This window comes from Struthio camelus, chromosome 1 (genome assembly GCF_040807025.1).
Source record: "Struthio camelus isolate bStrCam1 chromosome 1, bStrCam1.hap1, whole genome shotgun sequence".
NCBI classification, from domain to species: Eukaryota; Metazoa; Chordata; class Aves; order Struthioniformes; family Struthionidae; genus Struthio; species Struthio camelus.
Window position 1 is genome coordinate 60,994,079 of NC_090942.1, and position 22,469 is coordinate 61,016,547.

The following is a 22,469-nucleotide window of genomic DNA, read 5'->3' on the forward strand; positions in this document are numbered from 1 at the left end:
GCCTCTTCACCTCTTCCTGATCAGATCATGGGAAGGAAACAACTGCCAGATCACAGAGAGAGGAAAAACAGTTCCTATTCATGTGGCTCATATATATATATTTATATAAATTCAATATATATTTATATATATATGTATGTTGCTACTCTTATTTTATTTTTAGACCTTTCTAATTAGGTCAGTTTAAGAGTCACCTCCTATCCATGCCTGCCCCATAATTATGAAAACACGTCCCCAAATCCTGGCTCAGATGAATTTATTACATTGTAGAAGAAAAACTTGTTGTTCATAATAATGTGGTCAGAGTTATTTTCTCTCTTACTGGATGGGAAAGACTTCTCTTTTTTTGTATAAATATAGTACAAACTAAACAGAGCCACTATGTAACGTAAAAATACCACAAGGTTTTTATCAGGAAGGACAACTCGTCACCTTGTCTCTCTCGGGACTGGAAATAGAATGTTCTAAAAGTGAGAGCTTTGAAAATCCAGTGTGCTAAAGAGGAAAGGAAGGAAAAAGGGCTGCCTTGGTTTGTCAAGGAACAAATATTTTCTTTTACAGAGGAAAAATAATGACTTGACATATAACATTCACAACAAAGCAGCCCAATCACTGCATTCCCCCTGACTCATAAGTGAGGAGGTACCACCCATCTTGAAAATAGTACGAACATCCCAATTTCTTGCACATAAGTCTGTAACCTTTTCCTGGATGCAGAAAACTGTGACTGATCCACGGTACTTGGGACCAAAGCTGCCAAGACGTGTGGCTGACCGCAGCTCCTCATTAGAAAGTTAGTAGGGATTATAAGGCTTAATGCATTAAAGACTGTGAAATACTTGGAGAACTTCAGTTTGAGGTCAGTAATAAAATGCAGACTCGGCTGTATCTTTATTATTTTGAGGTGGGTCCAAGTTAGGCCTAAACTGAATGTGTGTTGATTGGATCTAGTATTTTTTGAGAAGGGGAGTATGACTGTGGGGCAGAGGGAAGGAGACACTCCGGAAACCCTCTGTGCAGAGCCATTTCTGGAGACCAGTTGTCCCAAAATGGCAAAGTCACTACAGAAAGGCTGAGAGCAGGTCAAGACAGATAAAAAAGCACAAGCTCTGTGTTGCCATGCAATTTCCTCTGGAGGAAAACACTCAGACAGTGCTTTTTTCACAGGCCCACCAAGACACAGTTAAACATCACAGAGCCAAGCCCTGCCCCAGCTCAGCCATGCCCACTTACCTTCTAAATGAACCTGCCTCTGATACCAATTTGGATACAGAAACTGCTTCTGCAAGCCATCTCTGAAGTAGTCTGGATTTAAATTGTGAGGCAGAGCTAATTTTGGAAGACACTCAGAGAGGTAAGGCTAGGGCAGCCCTACCGAACTACTATAATTATACCACTTTGGCTGACCGACTGTTTTTTCATGTGGCCACATAATTAATGAAAGCAAAAGGGGACTGTGAGGCAATATCAATAGCGCTTAGGCTAAAGACGAGAGAGGAGTGCCATAGCCCAGGGATCCTGCTGTCCATGAACATTTGGGATGTACAAGACTACACAAGAAGGAGAGGAACAGGCAATAGATTTGGGGATTATGAGATAGAGGAAGCGGAAATTCTTGCCCAGGTCCCTCACTGCAAAAGCCTGTGCTCGAATATATGTCCAGGTGGCACATATTTCCCTGGATATATCCAAGGTGGGTTTTTAAGGGCCCTGCAAATCTTGTCTTGCAGGAGGGCCTCCAGAGAAGGTCCAAGCTCCTCAGAAATGCAGCAGGGAGGGAGCAGAAGTCTTTACTGCAGTTTCCTCCCTTGTTTGTGGCTGAGCAGCCAGAGCAGCAGCTGCGGGAAGGGCTCATTCCTCTGCTCCTGGTCTTCCGCTCTCTCCTGCACTGCCCAGACAGGCCACTCTCAAGGCAAGGGCAGCAGGGTTAATATCTTTTGGGAAAGAGAGGGACAGGGATGAGCACTAACTTCAGGTCACAGAGTATCAGCCTACGAAATGCCACCATCAAGCAAAGGGACAGTCACATCTGTGTGAGCATGTCCCCAAAGATCCCACCGAACTCCCCTCCCCACTGCAGTGACAAGGAGCATGCTGGAGAACTAGACTGTACCTGGGCTAGAGAAGAAAGCCGGGATGGAAGTCAGGACTATCCCGGGGCACTTTCTTACTCAGAAAAGGCATTTGTCAACACACTGGCCCAAACTCTTCACAACAGGTCACTAAAACTCTACAGCAAACAGCAGCTGATGGCTCTAGAATGAGTCTATTGCTGACCAAACAGCCAGCACAGCTAAGCAAACAGGCCCATAGGGCAAGGGCTGTGTTTGCACTCACTGTTTGCACTCCTCTATGCAGCTAATGGGATACTGCATTCATTCTAAGAAGACTGCAAAAAAAAAAAAAAAAAGGGACAGGGAGAGAAAGAAAGAGAGAAAAATGGCTTCCTGTTGATTTTTCCAACTTCTTTCATTTGTTATACTTTCACATTTTGGCGAACCTGCCATTTTAGAAGACAGATTTATCCCTCATTAGGTAAATTGGTAACTGTTTGCTCTAGAACAATTGTTAATGATTCTGTCTTTCAAAATGCCCTCTGGCGTCACATTGCATCCACCCTGGCTTTGGTTATCACTAGGTTTTTTTTCTCCTAGTAGGAGAATGGATATTTTATTGACGTGTAAAAGGGTTACAAGGCAGGAGGAAATGAATTACAAAAAATGTAAAAGTAGAAAGCTAATAAAATGGTGGACTTTATAGATAAGACAGGAAAATAAATCTAATTTGACTGTAACTTGAGCGCTTCCTGTTTATGAAGTAATAACTGTATCCTGAACTAAACCAGCATTAACCCAGGACACAGTTGTTTTTTTGTCAAATTTGGCCGGCTCCAACAATTAACAAAAGAAGGCTCAGATTTCAGTTTTGGTGGAGTGATTATTTTGATGCCTTGTGGGAAATAAGGGCCATGATCTCCTAAATGGGAAATTCTGTGAGGTGCTTTCTCTCTGAAAAGCCCACAAGAAGGGCTCCGGCATAGGTCAGGGGAGGTGGTGAAGCTGTTTTCAGAGGCCTGTGTACCAGCGTAGCGTTGTGGGAGTACTGTCCTTTGGTTTTCATTTCTTATTTTGTGTTTCTTGTAAGACCCCACCTCTTTACCTATTTACCCAGTCAAAAATCCCCAGGCCCATTGGAAAAAATGCCTTCATGTGCTTCTACTCTCTCCCCATGTGGAGAGCAGTGAGGGAAAGGAAGAAAATATGGACCCTTCTTTTCCTTTGCACGCTGCATTTCTGAGGAAAAGCCTGGCTGGACAAGAAGAGCATATAATTCCTCTCGAGCAAGAGCAAACTGGTCTAATTCCAGCCTGCAAAGGAAGCGGCATCCCCTCCTCTACCTCTGAGACAAACGTCCCTGAGCGGTGAATGCAAGCGCTTCAGCTGGGGCCCAGAGAAATCTGTTGCACAAGCACAGCGCTTTGTTTCAGATCCCACACATGTCCTTCTTCCAAGTAGGTCATTATATAATGGCTTTGTCTTTTCCTATTGCCAAAGGGTCTGGGAGAACATGTCGTCATCCAGTGCGTCGCCTGCCCATACGGTCCCTCCTGTGATCACCTCATCTGGGTGGGACTCTCTCACTTGATGTCATTCAGCCCAGCACCGCTCTTATCTGCGCGACAAAAACACCCGGCCTCGACGCGGCTTGCGTTTGCCCCCCCCCGGGAGGCTGCGAGCCCTCCTCGGGCTGGAGCACCCCTGGTTGGGGGGGTGCTCCCCTCCATCCCCGCCGCCACCGGCGCTTTCGTGCCCATTTCGCGCTGCCCTGCCGCCAGCCCCGAGCAGCCGGGCAAGGCTGTCCCGCCTGCTGAGGCACAGAGGGGAGTAGCAAAGCCCAGAGCAAGGCTGCTCCTCCTGCGTGACGTACAATGTTCGTCTTTACATTTCCCCCTTGTTTTTGTTATTACCTTTATTTTTGTTTTTCTTCTCACACAGACAACTGTAGTCTCCCTCTGCTCTTTTTCTCAGCAGGCCCTCAACAGCGAGACCACAGACCTCACAGGTCTTCTCCGCCTAGGGGTACTCTAGGGGAGGAGGCCTAGCGGTACTCTGCATTCAGCAGAAGGAGAACTTAAGCCCTGGACTCCTTTTTCTTTTGGGGAGATCTAGAAAGGGTCATGAGTTAAATCAGTTGCACTTTTCACCTTCCCCACAACCTGTCCAGGTCTCAAGAGCTTCCCTGCCGTGCTCTTGCGTGATGCGGCTGCATCTCTGGTTTCTGTTATGTCTGGAGCTTAAACAAAACCATCTAAATAGGGTAATACACCAGCTGCAGGTTAGCAACAAACTTGTCCTCCGTTTTCTAGTGAAGATGGCTCCTGCCCTCTCACGGCTGGAGGCAAACACGTAAAACCGCTTGTTTGTTCTTTGCGAAGAAACACTAAATACCAAGGCACGCGTTTCCTTCAGCCGGCTCCACGTAGTCTGGCATCACCCTCCTTTAACACACGTACTGACGCAACTGGGAAACTCTTCTGGGGCAGAGACCGTCTGGCTGTTACAAGCGTGTAGACACTTAGCAAAGCAGGGTCGCAGTCCCCAACTGCGGTCTGTAAGTATTGCCAAGCTACAAAGCGTATGTAATACGCAAAGTCATTCACTTGCTCACTCTTTTCACACAGTGTTGGACATATTTTTGCCAATTAATCCGCCCTTCCTGCATCCGTTCCACACTGAGGGACAAGAATTGCAAGGGTTTCTCCAATGCACCAAACAGATTTTTGCCAACAGACTAAAGGCTATGGTTGATAGGATGAATGAGGTCATGTTGTCTATTATGTCTTGTAACCTGCTTCTTCAGTTTTCCTGTTCCTACCCCATTAGCTTTAGCAGAGATTTGATTGTTCTGTTAGAGCTTTTGCTTTTTTGGTCTTTCTTCCTTTTTTTTTTTTTTGGATAAGATTCAGAGTGTTTCTCATAAATGAATACAAATCTGAGAAGATTTAGCTTTTCAGGAAATCTCCAGTTCATAGCTTACTGCTCTCTCATTGCCAAGTGTGATTGCAGTCTAACCCCTTGCCAACTGCCCCTCCACACACACGGCCATGGCATCATGCTCACAAATATCCCCAAGAATCACACACTCCCCTAGAGGCCTCGTTTTCCTTCAGTGCTCGCTTCCCACTGGGAGGCTTGCACCACTCCTCAAAGAAAAGCTGGATGGGGGTAATGTGAAATGCCGGGGAACTGAAGACTAGAAGTGGCAGACAACCAGCTCTCTTATTTATTTTCTAGCATTGGTTTCTATTTCCTGACCACCCAAAATAATTTGTTCTCATCCATCCCAGTATGGGAAATAGCAGTTCCAATGCTTGAATGAAGTAATGCCCCTTAAGAAATCAAATGTGTTTTTGAAGCATCATAAACCTAATGAGCATTAGCAAGAGCCATCTGGGCAAAGCTCTAGCTACTTTCTTGGAGCCAGGTTTACCAGGGCTTGTACATGAGGGAAGGAGAAAGAGGTCAGTTGCTCTGGGTCAGGTTTGCCTGGGAATGTCTCTTTTCAAATCACGCAACCTCTGCTCTGTTCTCAGCTCCATGTATGTGTTTTTAACTGGCATTGTGTGATTCAGACACTGAGATGACTTCTTCTCACAAAGTATTCCTGTTCCTTTTGCGCTTGTCACTTTTTGGCTGGATTTTGGCAATCAAGGTCAAAGTTGAGAGCCAATATGACTTCCGGGACATGGCTAGCATAGTAGCCATGGCAAAAACCTACGCCACCACCGAGCCGTTCATCGACTCCAAGTACGACATCCGAATCCAGAAAATCGGCAGCAATTACAAGGCTTACATGTGAGTGCGTGGCTGTGCTGGGGTGAGTCGGGGGCTAATACTCTGAAGAGATATTGCTGTGGATGTGATTCACTTGGTGAATGCTCTGGGCAGGAGTAGGAGGCTGACTTAATTTCCTTGAAGACTAGCCCTGCTCTTCTTCCCCTCCTCTGAACCCAGATCCCTCTGCCACAGATCACCTTCTCCATTACTCACTGTCAGTTCATTGCTTCTGGAAGGTAAATCTCTCCCTACCTGTTTTTGAGCTTTGGTTAGTTCCCACGACAAAGGCCGTACTCCACTGTCATCCATCACTCTACCTCCTCATGCAAAAGAGCTCATCTTTTCCAACAGTTTAGCAAAATCCTGCAGCTCCCAGTGCCCCCTAGTGGGCACCTTTCCTCCTGGGGGGATGAGCGAAAGAGAGGGATGGCCCAACAACCTCCAGTGGCCAAAATGTTTGCAAGAGCTGGCTGCAACCCATGCAGACCTCCAGTGTCCAATCCATAGTGACCCTGAGCTTTAACTCATGCCCCAGCTGGAGCTCACGGCACCATGCTCACACAAGGCTTTGAGGAGCACATGGCACTGGTATGACTAGCCACGGCCTGGCCAGGGTGCAGGGTTTCTGCAGGCATTTTGTGCATGTGCCCCTAGACACACACGAAGGAGGGGAAGGAGAAGAGAAGTCATTTCTGTAGTTGCCCAACGAGCTCCTCCCTGCTCAGCAGAGCAGTGAGGGAGACGACGCCCCGGTGGCCACCCATGAGGGACAGCCTGCTCCAACGCAGGACCCAACATCTGACATCGGAGGCAACCATGCGAGCACCCAGCATTGAGGCCTGCCCAACTCCCTTTGCTGCTACCGCCAGGTGGGGGGGCCCAGGAGCCACGCTCCTCGTCACGCCAGGTCCCCTGCTTCACCGGCACCGAATGTGGTGGCAACAGGGAAGGGGGCTCTCACGCCTGAAACATCCCTCATGTACTGATGTGCTTAAAAAAATTAAAGAGCGCTCAGCCAAACTTCAGCAGTGATTGAGCTCAATTAAAGATGTAACCACATGGCTCAATAAAACACTTGTTTCTTCTTACTGCCAACCAGTAGACGAGAAAATCCAAATAACGCAGCTGCTCCAGAAATACCTCTCCTTATTCAGCTGCAAAATTCGGGATAAGTAGACAGCTCTGGCAGTATGTTCTTCAGGTCACCAGATAGATTTCATATGTTACCTAAGACTCACAATATTGCAAGTTTTAGATCTGTGTTTACAAACCCCCAGGACATCGCTATGGCGCAAACACAGTTAAATAAGATAATCAAATGTACATGATCACATACTTTTCAGCTATAGCTGCCTAAAATTCCTGGTCGGCTTTCTAGCACAAAGGTATTTAAATAAACTAGATAATAGCTGAGCCACATTCTTCATGGGTAGGACTTCTGGGACATTTAGGTACTTCATGTGAACCTGTTGAGAGAAAATTTGTTTTAAATCTGATCAGGTCTAACACAGTTGCCTAATATAACATTAACATCTCACACACAGCCTGGCTCAAATCGGTCAAAGGAAGGAAGGTTTAAAATATCCATTAAAGTTCCCTACTTCTGCCAACCTACCCAACCCTGACTCCACAATCTATTCCCAGTCTGTCTCTAAATGAAACAAAGGCCCAGTTTACCTGACCGTACCCTCTCCCCATTTACTGTTCACACTCACCGCACACTCATCCCGACAGGGATCAAAAGTAATACCAGATGATTGAGGAAAGAAAGCAGTCACAATAAGAGTTAATCCCACGTGGGAATATAGCTGTGCAAACAATTGTTTGCTAGATGAAATATGTTTTCATTTGAGAAATTGACTAAACAGCTATGAATGGGGAACACCTTAATGAGAAATGAAGCCTATCAGCAAAGAAAAAATATAGCAAAATTCACTGAGTGACTTGTAAACCCAGAAAGTTTATTTATATTGAGAGAGCCTTTTATGGAAGTGGGTTTAGGAGAGCTGTATAGCCAGTCTGGTTGTGAGCTGTTTCTTCTGGAAGGTATCAGTTTGTCCCAGCATCAGACAGCATGAGAGATTATTTCTGTGGCATAAATAAGTGCCTATTATGGCAGAGGGCAGAGGTAAAAGCACCCAAAATATCAGGGCTCTCACTGGTATCTCAAATAGAACACCCAAAATCATGAGTCACACCAGCAAATCTCAGCCTTAAAGGCACTTACAGCATCTGCTGTAGCGTCAGACCAGTGGAGAATTGCTTTGATCCGTGAGCCATGGAATCTACCCAATATTTTTATACCTTCACCCACACATTTAGACTTTAAAAGTCCCCTTCTTTCTGAGAAAGAACTGTGTATTGAACTTCTCCAAAATATGTTTACTTTGCACCAAGCATCTGCCAGAGGGAGGATGCTGCAGAGTGACTCATGCATTCCTCACCATCCCAGATGCTCAATGCACTTCCTTCCAGCTCATGACCCAGGGCTTGAGTTCAGTTTCCCATTGACTTCAGTGCAGTGACTCCAGATTTACACTGCTAACAAACACCCACTTAGCCCCTGCTTTGGGCCATCCTCAAAACAGCAGATAAGCAGCATATGATACATGCCTAAAATTCCACTGAGTGTATTTGATTGACATTGTAATACTGGCGAGGAGAAAACATGAATATTGCTCATGCGGCGGGGGAAACAGGGGCAGAAATTGTACACCCTCTACCCAACTTGGGGGAGCAGAGGGACCATTGCCAGTTAAGGCTTGTGAAACGTTGTTCACTTTGGATTACCAGCAGCTGCTGATTATCAGGTATGGGATAGTCTTTGCCATCAGCTCTTAGCAAGAGGATCATATCCTTTCCTTTCTAGTTTCATGAGCATGGCTTCTGCTTTTGTCACTTCAAACGTGGTTCATAGCTATATGTTCTTCAGGGGGCTAGAAACCTCTACACTACTTCTAGACTGAAACAGCTCAGCTGGAAGATGGTGAGCATAGGACACTGGCAGTCAAGAATCTGCAAGTCTGTCCACGTATCCTAAGCAATGCTGAAGGTGTCTGGGCTACAAATCTACTTGACCTACCAGGTCCTAAAACCCTGGGTCCTTTTATTTAAGATGATGTCTATACACTGATATGGCCCCTTGGCATTTAGGGTGATTAGACAAACTTTGAGTCCCTAACAGAAATGGGATTGGGAGCAGAGCATCCTTAGGGAAACACTGCAGTTTTCAATCTCTCCTTCCACCTCAGGCTGAATAAAAATGGGGGGTGGGGGGGGCAGAGAAGAAAAATAACTTGGTGGCACACTTCAAACTGGAATTGCTCTGTTATGCTGGGAAGAGAGTGGTCTTGACAGAGGCTGGTGATTGGTCAGGATGGCTGCAAACGAAGCTTTTCCATTTAAAAACAGTTTGGAATACACCTAAGAGAAATATTTGATACGTTAGGCCCAATATTGTACTTTGGCTGGAGATACATAGGCATAAACAAGTCACGCCAATCAGACCAATTATCAGAGCAGAGTTCTTATTTCTGGAGCTTTCTCAAGCCAAATTTCCCTTCAAAACTAGACAGCTATGGTTTGGTTTTCTTAGGGACAACTCAGCTGCTTATATTCAGTATTCCAGATTCATATTCTAAACACTGATATTTAATCATCTTGTTAGTAATCAGACTCTGGAAGTTCTCATCAGTACTAATGGGATTTTGGTGCCATCTGCTGCTATATGGCAATTTTATGGATCTATATATTAATAAAAAATGGTTCTCACTGCAGAACTGAGTAACATAATCCTAAGAACCAGGCCATGTAAAAAGCAAAAGAGATGCTGTGCTTACATAATCAAAGGGCTCATAACGATCAAAGCTGATGGAGAAATCTATCCTTTTGCTTAGAAAGTAGGACAGGAAGATGCATGTGGGTGAAGGGAACCAAGTGCCAGAGTCAACTATATGAAAGCACAATTATTCAATACAGTAACCATTCTCCTTTGCCCCTCTGGCCATTCCTTTAAAGATGCGTTATAAAGTCTATTTAAATTTCACAGCAACTATACATATCAGGTTAGAAGAGAACAGGAAAAAGGACACTGGGGAGTCCTTCACCAGGGTGAAGGGAAATTCTAGGTAGTCCACCGTAATGATCCAGGTTTACATTTCGGCAGCGCATCAGTATCTCCACTGTTCCACATAGTCTTTAATGAGCAAAAAAGTTCAGAGTTTCTTTTCTACATCTTGTTGAAAAGGTGACAGAAAGGGCAGGAAGGATTTCCACAACGCCATATTGAAGCATTGGATCGCCCCTCATGATCCCTTCCTAAATCACAGGCTAAATCTCCTGTAACATGGAGACAGTCCTTGGATGTATCCTGTCAGCATGCTGACCTGTCCTAGATTGTACACTCTACCAGGGTTATATGCGTACTATTGCCACAGCAACCTGTCCAAGATTTACCCTGTGCCTAAGGTCAAGGAAAGGAAATTGTTTACCCCTTGATGCATGATGGTGAAACCTAGAATCTGTCAGTATCTTCCCTGGAAATTAACAGTTAGTTGCAGCTAGAGAAAGTCCAATCATTTTATAATTATAAATTCTCTGAGGCCAGACAGAGTGAGCCACTGAAAGGCCAACAAAAAGCCAGTGGAAGAGAAGGCATAATCTTATTTTCTATGCCACTAGTACAATTGAAGTCAAAGTCAGGGAGACCCAGAATGCTATAGCTGATATTTCTGGAGCTGTTCAGTCATATGTTTGCCTGGAGAGTTGCTCTTCCAGGAAGAGAGGTTGCTACCATTATAGAAGACAAGGCTGATTATCCTAGACTTCCTCTACACGCGTCTGAGCTGTCTTGGGCCTGAGGTATAAAGAAAGTACTCACAAAGCTAATACTGATCATCCACCAGACATGGGCTGAAGATACCTTAGAGTTTTCCCTAACTCCTCATGCAGTCTTTCATGAGTCTGAACAACATATTCTGTGTGAAGGGCTATTGAGGCAAGATTTGAAAAGACTTCTGTGAGGAAGAAGCTCACCACATCCCCTCCTGCACAAGCACTGAGTCAAGAATGAGGGCTACAGTAAGAGGGAGGATGGGGAAGGAGTGTATTTGCATGTTCTGGTTATGTTTTTGGTTTGTTTTTCTAGGAGGACATCCATCTCTGGAAACTGGAAGGCAAATACAGGTTCTGCCATGCTAGAACAGATTGCAATGACAGAGAGGTAAGGAAGAGAAGAGGGTTTCAAAGACAGTATTAGCTATTCTTGGTTTAAAAAGGACGAATTGTATTTCAGACTTCAGTTAATTGAGAGAACTGGTAGGTGAAGTCTCCTGGGAGGCTGGATAAAGGAGTTTAAAAGACTGAGTGTTTCCTTAAAAAAATATTAAGGGCACAGAAGCAAACTTTCCTAATTTGGAAAACAGACTGGAAGGACAGCTAGAGACCAATATTGCTAAATCATTAGAGCTTTACCGAATGTAGCCACAGGAAACTAGACCAGCATACTAAGGTCAAGCTCACAAGCACAAACATGTAGGGATAAAATCAGAAAGGTCACAGCACAAAACAAGAAGTAGCAGGAAGTTTTTCTAAGTACATTACTTACAAGAAGCAGATAGAAAAGGTTTTTTCTTCTGCTCAGCAGAAAGAAAAATCTGTCAGCTTAAGTGTTCATAGCATTTTTCACATTAGTCTCCCAAAAGTGGACATAGTGTTTCAGCTAAGGTCTTCTCACTGCTGAACATAGCAGAAGGAATTGCTTCATGCAGCTCACAAACTGAACTTTGCAGCTGGTACTTCCATATATTCACACCAGCGTGATATTTGCTTATATTGCAAGTGCATGACGTTGTTGACTCATGGCAACCTGTGCTCAAACTATGGCTGCCACACACTTTTTCTGCAAAGCTGCTACCAAGTCACTTGTTCCCCAACCTATTGTTTTAATGCAGCAGATAATTCATAAATTTGTAGATACATAGATTATGTGTAGGCACTGCTCCTTATTGCGTCCAGGATTTTTTCAGATTGTTTCTCCAGTTTGCCAGGATCATTTTGAATTCTGTCACTGTCCAGGTTTGGGCACCACACCTGAAGAAAGATATCAGCGAGTTGGAGAGAGTCGAAAGGACAGCAATGGGAATGCTCACAGGATAAAATATAATCAGCATATGAGGAAAGAATGCCACAATTGCCCCCGTAGTTTTCTACCTTTTTCAGTTAGCAGATCACTGATATTTTTCTTGTAGAAGTGTGGACTTGTGCATAGTGAATATATATGCTTGCTTTCCTTCATTAGCTTTCACAAAGGTAGGAGAAGTCATCCACTTTACCCTAAAGGAAAGAGGACTTAAAGGGCAAATACATAAAAGGCTGCTAGTAGGGCATGTCCCACTCTCCATATTAGTGGTACAGTAGGGTAAGAAATAATGGGCTTAAATTATAGCAAAAAAAGGTTCATTTGGACATTAGGAAATATTTCCTAGCAGTAAAGATAGCAAAGCACAGCAATGGATTGCCTTTTTCAAAACTAGATGAGAGAAATGCCTTTCAAGGATGACACAGATACAGCTCTTCCCTGTTTGGGGGTAGCAGCATGGTGCAGGTGACCATCGAAGGTACCTTCTGCAGCTATAGTTCTGTGAAACAGGAAAAGCAAGCTAGGCCTCAAATCTGATGCTGAAGGGGGCTCAGCAAGGCCCTAATGGGACTGTAGGATCTGAACATTATTAAGGATCCTGGTTGTCTACAACATAGCTGAAGGGGCGAAGGGGCAAAGTTCCCTCACTGCAGCGTGCAGTATTAAAGCCCAGATTCCTCCTAACCTCTCAGGATACAGTTTGAAAGTTCACTTTATAAGGATAATGCCCCAATTTGCCAGGCTAGCCTTATCCTGCAACAGAGGCAGCAAATGTTCAAATCCCATTAAGTGCAGCAGTCCCATTTGAGTAGCAACAAGCTTAAGGACCTATAGCACTGAGCAGTAACAGAAGCAAAGGATGGACAGTTCCAGGTACGATGAGAGTACACCCTCTGCAAATGTTACTCCTGATGCACATGCATAAATATGCTCTTCTGCCCCATAGCCCTGCTATTACACCCCAGCGGCCCTGATGCCTCCCTGGGCTCGCCTAAGGCCAGCGCTGTTCAAGACAGATAGCTAGCAGGGACTCTGGCAGGGGCAACAACCCTCTTAGCCTGGCTCCTGAACCCAGACACCTATAGACATCCCTCAGGAAGAGAGGTGGTTGCTGCGATGGTATACCTGGGTGCCCAGCCACAGCAGTGCACACAGCGGGCTCACAACGCATCCTGCCTGTTTCACAGGGTCCGTAGCTTTCTTCCTCATGCTATTCACTCCTCATGTTCTCTCTTCTTCATGGGTGCTGGGGTGAACATGCGTGGTCTCCTCATTAGGGATAAGAGAACACTGGTAGTCATATAAGCCATTTTCTTGCTTCTTTCTGCAGATACTGTGTTCACACAAGTTGATCATTATATTTTCATGTTATGGGGACTCTGGCTGGCTTCAAGGATATAAACTTGTTCTTTGGCCAGAACAGCTCTTTTCCCATTCCCTGTAGGGTCTGCAAAACATCAATGTTTTCACAAGACCGCGGCCTTCCCTCTGCTCCCCGCATCTTATTGTAGTCCTGCTTACAGATCTGCTGAGATTATTATTTTTATTGAAATGATCAGGACTGCAGTGCAGCTGCACAGGAAATAAAACCAGGCCACCTCTTTCCCTCCTCTTTTGTACAACAAGGGCATGTGGTCCCCTCATAATATGGCTCTTGTCATTCTCTCTCCTCCTTTGACACAGGAATATCTAAGGGAGCACCCATCAGACGTGGTCCTTGTTCATACCAGCTCATTTCCCAGTCTGGGACAGCTGGAGACAAGGGCCGTAGCATGTATCTCCTTCTGATGAAGCAGTGCCTAGTCCATGGGAAGGGAGTACCTGGCTAGGAGGAATGCCCAAGGGATAGGAGGGAAGTAGGAGAATGCAAAAGAATGAAATGGAAAGAGTAAATTATGAAAAACAGGAGTCATTAGGTCACAGATCGGGGAGGAGGTGGCTACACCCTGCTAAATTCTGCACTGACTTTCCAGTCTTACTCCAGCCCTGATGTGCTGGACTTCTTATCAGGAGAAGTCTGCCTGCATAATGGAGGGCTTTCAGGCAAAGCCAATACAAACGCTAAGGGGCCAACTCTTCTGGGAGATTAAATGAGCTAAATATTTATAACTTGGCTAAATGACAACCAACTGGAGATCTGATGTAAATACCAAGGGGGGAAAGAAATATTTTAAGGTGGTTTTGAGGGCAGGTTTGAAATAATCCGGAATAAATGAAAATGTTAGCAAGATTCCTTTTTCTGGTACATCTCCTGTGCAACAGACTGAGGCAATGCACTAGCAAAGCATATAAAGTTTGTGCTACAATAAAAAACACTCCAGAATTTTTATGTGCTCCTAGGGCAGAGGGATGGGCGAATATATCTGGTGGAATACCCAATGATAGTTAATTCCAGGCCATGCCTCTATGGTTTCTGCAGGTACAGACTCTGGGCGGACGCCTGCGCAGAAATGTTTGGAGGTCTTGATATTTGTGCCGTCAAAGCTGTCCACAGCAAAGATGGAAAAGACTATATCATTGAGGTGAGAGCATGGGAAACTCAAATGCAAGTCTCCTTAGGGAAGTATATCTGCATAAACTCTCCATCAGGATTCACAGGCACCCATGTGCTCGTGTACGTCTGTGTGCATGGTCCAGCAGTCACTGCTCCTCAATGCCCACCTATTTCCTCCAAACTGTGGCACTCTGATATGCAGGGGGCCAATTCAGAGTCCCAGTTAAACTGGCAGATATGCAGAAAGGGCTCACTGTTAAAGGGCCTTCACGTGTCAGTGTAGGCTGTGTCAGGAAATGGGGAAGCAAAGACTGCTTGGCCACTCTAGCTTTCCAGCCAGCAAATCCCCACAGCGCAGCACCTACCAGCATGGGGCTAGATGCAGAGCTGCCTTCTTACCGAGGCCACAATCCTCAGAGAGTGCTGTTGGCAGCATCTAAAGCTTGGTGTATGTCTCATCGCACTGATGCCCCAGCACTATCCTTCCTAGGCGGAGCACCTGTAAAGCAAGCACATCTCTGTAGCTGGAAGCAGTTATCAGCAGCTTCAAGAATGAGCATGCCCAGATTCAGCCCAACCTGAATTCAAGCTCTAGATGATGTTAGCCTATCAGTCATGTTAACCTCCCTCCATTATCCACAGGGAGATGTGGGTCCAGCAGGTCTTTCAGCCCATTAAAAACTTGTTTCTCTCCGAATGAACCTGTCTTTCTGCAATCACTTTAAATGGAATCCCAATAATAAAACTCGTACCAGCATCTTATTTAAGAGGGTAGAATAAACAGGGAGAGTGTAACAAAGATGTCCATAAATAGCAAGAACAATTTAACTAAAAATCAGGTGTATTCATTTAAATCTTTTGTCCAGACCAGCATTCACTACAATAACAGACTAGTAAGAAAAACCACAACAGAGTGACTATGGGCAGTGTGGACTACAAACTCTTGTGTTTGGGACCCCATTCACTGGACAAACTGCGGCTAGGAAAGCTAAGCTTCAGCATACTCCTTACCAGGCCAGGAGACACAAGTGAGAGTAGGGTAGATAGCACATTCAGGTCATTGTAACAGGGCAGAGAAGGAAAAGATGGCCAGAAAATCAAAGTGGAAACTTAGGAGACTCTCCAGGGGAGAGAATATCTAGCAAGTAAGCAAGTGCCTCTGTCACTATGTGATTGGAAGAGAGGCACAGCATCTGACCTGCTGTAAACTCTGCGAGCACAGGCCAGCCGAGGAAGATGAGCAGGGCCAGCCTATGGCTTCATGCAGGGGTGCTGACACACTGGAAAGCTATGTGTGGGAGAGCAGTCCCACCCGCTGAGGGTTGGGATGCTGATGAGAACCACATGAGCCCTCCGGCGACTGTGCATTCCAGTGTTATGTATCTACTCTCTGGGGAGCAGTGACCTGTCAAAGGCCATGTGATATAAGCGCACTGCCAGCAACGAAACGCTGGCAAGCCTCCATCTTTCCTGTAGCGTTGAGGTTGTGGCTGATGGGTCTGCTCCTGTGTGCAATTCATCAGCACCTAGAGGAGCATCCCCCAAAGCAAACTGTCTCCTTGCCATGTATTTTTAAGTCACTACACACATGGGACTGGGAAAGGAAGAGCGAGACAGAAGTCTTGCTAGGAGAGGAGTCTAAGGACATTTGGACTGTGTCCATACATGGTCAGACGTGAGATTGGTTTCAGATCCCTACATCTATTCTTGCCCATCAGCTTATGTACATGCACCATGGCAGATTCTGTGCTTAAGCATTATATGCCTCTGTCTAGATACACCTCCGGGTTTTCACATGTGTGTGAGTGGCTACATGAAAGGCACATCCATATGGTAGCAGCCATCATCATGTTGCACAGGGCAAAAATGTACACTTACACTCCTCTCCCTCCAGGCCAAGGTAAAAAGCAATAGACCTAATAGTGTAAAAATAAGAATACATCAACTTCAGATGATTCAGGCTGAATTACACCACCTGAGAACCTGACTGAGCAGGTCTGATGTACAAACCTCTAGCAAGCATTCAGATGCCAGATTGACAGACGTTGTCCGGAAAGGAGTAGAGTACGTGCAATATAAAGGAGCGGAACAAAGCCAAGCAGGCACCTTTTCTACTTTATGCAGATCTGAGGGAGAAGCTGAAAAGAAATTAATTGCCTCCAGCCTACTTCCCTGGGTACTTTTCTTGGTCTGAAACTGATCCTTTATTTTGCTTTTTTCTTTTGGTAGTTGGGAAAAAAAAAGTTTTTTGACAGTGTGACACTTGTATTTCTCTTGGTGAGAAGGAACAGTCTGCTGTGACATTTTACAAGAAAGCAGGTGTCAGTGGGCTGAACAAATAGGGAATTTGCACAATGCAATTGCAGGCAGTAATTAATTTTCACAGTGCAATGTAGTTCTCTAAGAAAAGCTTTGCAGATGGAGCAATGGGCAGTTCTGTGAACTGAGATTCATCGCAGTGGTTTGTTGCAAGTGGAATCAGATTAAGAGAGATGAGTTATCAGCACAGCACAAGAGTAATCTGTGAAACCAGGGTATTTGATATTACTTGAACTTCACCTTCAATTTTGTTCCCATGGTGAACAGCAGAACCTGCCACCTTTCTGCCCTACAAAACACTAGCGCGCTTTAGACTATTTTCAAGGCTCATTCAGCCCTAACAAGAAATCTACTGATTTCTTCGAAGTTTCATTTTATTAAAGCACCTGTGAATTTGACTCTGAATGCTGGTACTTATTTTTCACCTGCTTTAAAGAACTTGGTCACTTTAAGGGAATATTCAGCAGGGTTCAGCGCTCATTGAGAAGGCCAGATCATCAAACTAGCACAAGCTAGGTACCGCCTTTAGCAGCCAGATTCTCAAAAGAGCTCAGCAGCATGTATATGCTGGATGACGAAGGCTTAATAATTCCCCCCCACACACACTCTTTTTCTGGTACTCTAACCCCTTCCTACAGCTCTGCTGTGCTGACAAATATGGAGCAGGTGGAGGGCAAGTAAAATGACCCATGCAATTGATTCCTCCACCTGGATCAGGTACCCAGCTAAGCCCTACCTACCATATAGCAAGCTATGTTGCTAGACATGCTTATTGCTGCCCTGCATGAAGCTCTGCCCCTACCTTCGCCACTGCCATATCAGTCCTTTTGACGTGTCTGTTTTGATATGTCATCTGTTCCCTTCCTTCCTGCCTTCCTTAAAAATCACCCAACACCCCACTCTGGCACATCAGGGCATGGAATAAGAAGTCCAGCTTTCAGGCCTCAGCATCAGATAGGCACAGGGGCAGGAGCGGGATGGGGTTTTCCTGAGTCTTTTCTCTGCCCTGCTGCCTTCCGCTCCCCCCATACTCCTTATCAGGCAACAACATCTGCAGCAGGAGCAGCCACTGACCTTGTGTAGCTACAAAGCCTGGGTCCATACATGCCGACATCTTCTTGTCCAGCTGTTCTGTGAGCTCCTCAGGAAGAAACGAGCTCAATCGGTCTGCAATTTGTGTATTCCTTCCAGCCGTTTGATTTATTTCAACACTAGCATTCATATCTGCCCAATTCCAGAGCAGTTCCCGTTTTCTGGAGGACAAAGTGACAGCTCATGCTCCTTTTCAGATGAGTAGTAACCAGCTGTATCATTTTGCTCATGGAAATCACTGCCATTTTCAAAGGCCTTTCCTTATGCAGTGATTCTCCATGCCCGTATTCACAAACTCCCACATCTCACATTCCCTCTGCCAGATACTACACAGCAAGACAGAATATACTCTGATCCCTGGTACAGCTTCACTTGACTCAGGTGGGACTTGCTCTAGGGTTCAGTCCCTGCTGGTGCCTTTGTTTTTTAAAACAGCATCTTCCCTTTCCACTCCAGCCGACTGTTGCCACAGAAATGAGGAAGGGTATTTCTTAAGATAGGTAAATGAGGGCTGTTTTTTTGTTTTTTGTTTTAGTTTATATTTTATTCTATCTTTTGAATACAGCTGTATCCCTATTACTAACAGGGAGGGTTAGGGAATCTCCAAGCTAAACTTGGCTGGCCAGCTGTTAGGAGAGTAATGGCATCATCTAGTGGTCAGATAGGTCCCTCGCATGGCGCATTAAAGTGAGCTGAGAGACCTCTTTTCTTACACATGAACAGGGATTGCTAAATGAAATGAGAATGCTTTTGCAGGGGAGTTGAGAGGAGGGAGACCTGTGCAGCAACCTGCTGGAGAGCCCCCAGGAGTCCCCTGGGTTGGTGGGAGGCAGAAAGGACCTGGCTGTTCCCTGCCACCGTGGTTAATGTCTCTGGGAACCATCTCCTTTCCCCATCTCCTTTTTTAACAGGGAAACAGAAAGATGGACAGTGGGATGAAAAGCCATTTCATGTATATAGCTGAGCATTTCCATTTATTTTTCTGACCTCCTTATGCACCCTAGGTCAAGCTGTCCATGACTATAAACACACAGCTCGTTCTTCATGAGAACTCTAAGTTAAAGCTTCCTTCGCAGCTTCTTCACTCTTCATATGAGACACCTACAAAAATCAATCCAAGTTAACAAGCTGTTGCATAGGATGATGCTAGAATAGGAACTCGATGAACTCACTTCACTAACAGACTACCCCCATTTTAACTGCGAAAAAAGTGCAAAACTTTCCACTTCCCTCAAAGAGTGGACTCGGCTGCAGCCTTGCTGGGGTGGAGTGCACTTGTGATTGTTATCTGAGTATGAGTCAGTGCCTTTCTAGACCAGTGCAGCCTTTAACTCTGCATTTCCAAGGTTTTTAATGTTTGGTTTAAAAATAAAGCAAAAGAAAATAAACTCTTTCAACCCTGATATTTTAGTACAATTATATTTACTCCAACTGAATCTTAACTTCATCATTGTGCAGTTTTTCCTGTGGGATTTAGCTAATGTTTGTGAAGTACTTGATTTATGATGAACTGTTGAAAATGATGTTTAGGGCTGCTGTACAGCTGAGGGTCAGCTGTGCTTTCAGTGTTATTATTGTTGTCAGAGGATTTCTTACCTTAAAGAGCCTTTGCTGGCTCTCCTTCTCCCCTCCCTACACTGTTGTTTTCTCCAGCGCTTGTTTGGGAAGCAGTCATATCACAACAGTGTCAAGAAGGCAAGAGAGAAAATGTTTACTTTCCTGTATTGGGTGCTGCTGTTTTGGTGACATCCTATTTATTATACATCTGTTGTGTTTATTTCCCCTTGCAGGGTGCACTGCTTTGCATTGATTAATCCCAAATGTTTCCTGGTTTCCTCTAGCCCCTGCTGCTTTAATCTCCACAGGTGTCTGTACATTTTGTTTCCCTTCTCCTGTGCCTGCCTGTGGCCCTTTCTGCTGCAATGATGTCATCCCTAAATGCCATGGCACAGTGCCAGAGAAACCTCATCCATGAGAAGCATCTCTTCAGGGCATGTGAAGAAACCAGTTCGTGTTTAGCTGATTTATAAAGTCTTTGGCCACCAGAAGTCTTGGCTTGGCATCCAGGTTGTGAGGGGAAGTAAGATGGGGAGGGGGGAAGTATGTACCATTTCCAAAAAAAACTAAGACAGATCCCACCCCTGGGAGAGTCAAGTGTGTTTCAGCACACAGGGTACTGACTGACTAGAGGTGTTGTCAAGGATGTGGGGTCACAAAGCAGATCACTGTGAGAGGGTAAGCTGAAAACAGCATCTGCCGTTGGGAGCTCTCCTTATAACTGTTGTTTTTCCCTCTTGTGGCAGGTGATGGACAGCTCAATGCCTCTGATTGGGGAGCATGTGGAAGAGGACAGACAGCTTATAGCAGATCTGGTTGTTTCCAAAATGAGTCAGCTTGTCATAACTGCTGGATCTACCCCATCACCGCTGAGGTCTTGGGTATGAGAATATAGAGATATTTTGGACAAGATGTTTTCCCAGACTTGTTTCTTTCTCTCCTCTGAGTAGCTGTCAGGCAGTCACATGTCTCACAGAAGTGAACAGTCCCGTGTGGGAGTGTATTGGATAGACTCACTCCTGCTCTTCAAAGTCCTCTCTGCAGTGGGTACCCCTGAGAAGTGGCTCTCTCTCCCTTCTTCTTCTTCCGTGTAACTGTGATATCACACTGGTAGCATGGGCCATGCATCTAGACACCCTGGCTTGGTAAACTAAATCCCATTTCGGATCTATATTGAAGATAGCCTCTTTTAGAGGTGCTTGTTACTCCTGACTTCATCTCCACAAACACCAGCCCTCAGTATAGATTTCATTTCAGTCTTTGCATCCCTGATGAAAAATCTGGGCTTCCCAAACAGGATAGTGAGAATCTCCACCAAGAGTTGTTCCATTTCTTACTGCAGGCTTGCTTCTTTGGAGAGGTCCTTCACCCCTTTCATCAGGAGGAGGCTTGACCAATGTTGAATTCATATAGAAACCTGTCATATTTGGCTTTAAGATGACCCTTTAGGGCTCCTCATGCCACATTCATTTTGAGTACAGAGTGTATATAATCTTAGTGCCGTATTTCCCAGTGGCAGTTCTGTGTAAACGGAACACACCAGAGTACAGTCTGTGACAGTGAGCTGTCTCCAGGTATATGCGCAACACCTCTTTCAGTATCTAGCAGGGAGCCAAGCAGGAGGAGTTGACTGCAGCAGAAGTTTGCACAAAGGAAACAACAGGAGAGTCAGCAGACTGAGGGGTAACACTGACTGCAACGCACTCAACAAGTTTCCATTTGAGACAGAGAGCGGCGGGAAAGGACTCTCTGGCTCTCTACCTCTGTCGTAATGACAGTCCGCTCCTGCTAAACCAGGTCCCCAGCATGAACTGCACTCAGGGTAACTCCAAAACAGGTTTTAGCTTGAGTGAGCGGGTAAACTTTTGATAGACACTAAAAAGCTTTGGGGCAGGGAAAACTATACAGGAGGCATAGTATTTACTCTCACTAAAGTGGAATCAACAACTGCCATCTGAAATAACCAAGAAACAGAGTGTTTAAACTAAGAGCAAAAGGGAAGCTAGCAGATGCATCTTTTTTCTATGTTTGTAATATATTAGACTGAATTACAACAAGCCCAAAATAGGGCCAAAATAAGAACAAAATAAATGGTCCTGTAGAGACTGGATGCCAAATAGAAGAATTAAATAAGAAAAGGCTCTTCACCAAGAACAAAACCTGCATATATCTGTATATAGAATCAAGAAAATTAAAAGCCCAGCAGTGCTGAATCCATAGAAGTATGAATGCTCAGATATCCTACGGGTATCCACAGCACCCCATATATATTATCAGGGCTGTCTATACCAGCCTCTGGTCCAAGAAAAAATGAGAACTTTAAAAAGTGTGTGCATGGTATTGAGAGGCATGGAAGGAGCAACAAGTCACAATAATGTGAGACTACAGCTATCAAGAAGCAAGTCAAACAGCACAGTGGGACAGCAATTCAGAGAAAGTTTCCCGTCTTTTTAGGTGACTGCTTCCTGGAAGAGCAAAATCCAAGTGAAGCAGGAGACAACAGCTTTACTTTGTCTCAAGAAACACCCAGGTACAAATTCAGGAAGTGAACACACACTATTAGTTTTGAAATCCAAGGGACAGATGTGGTATCAAAAAGTAATGATTTGATACAAACAATTAGAAAAGGTGGTTTCAATAAAATGAGAAAATCAATCAAAAGCTCCATAGCATTAAAATGTATGGAAGTTATTTAAGAGAACATTGTTTTCCAGAAGGCATATATACATTTCTGATCTTCTTCTGAATCAGCAATGCAAGAAATAAATAAGCTTCTAGAGTTAAGTGGCAAAGTAAAAGAGAATGTTGAAAACACACAGAGAAACAACTTCCAAATTTGGAAATCTGACATTTAGGAAGACTTTTGTGCAAGTAACAAAAGGAAACTTAGAAAGGACAGAATGGATTTTGAAGAGTGAATAGAGGGAAGAATGAAACAAATCCTTTAAGTTTATCAGAAGAAGGAACCTTACCAAAGAATTGATGGGCTCTATTGATCATCAGAAGTTTCTTTTTTCTTGGCAGCTGAGCT

General features: G+C 44.8%; 1 protein-coding gene across 1 annotated transcript in view; it reads left to right on the top strand.

Moving 5' to 3' along the window:
• The window catches only part of SYN3 (synapsin III), a 205,748-nt gene that overhangs the window by 171,593 nt on the left and 11,686 nt on the right, over positions 1-22,469 (top strand). Inside the window, exons 8-11 of the mRNA XM_009684358.2 lie at positions 5,713-5,855; positions 10,984-11,058; positions 14,396-14,498; positions 20,185-20,319. Of these exons, the coding sequence (XP_009682653.2) occupies positions 5,713-5,855; positions 10,984-11,058; positions 14,396-14,498; positions 20,185-20,319 (456 nt within the window). The remainder of the gene's footprint in view (positions 1-5,712; positions 5,856-10,983; positions 11,059-14,395; positions 14,499-20,184; positions 20,320-22,469) is intronic.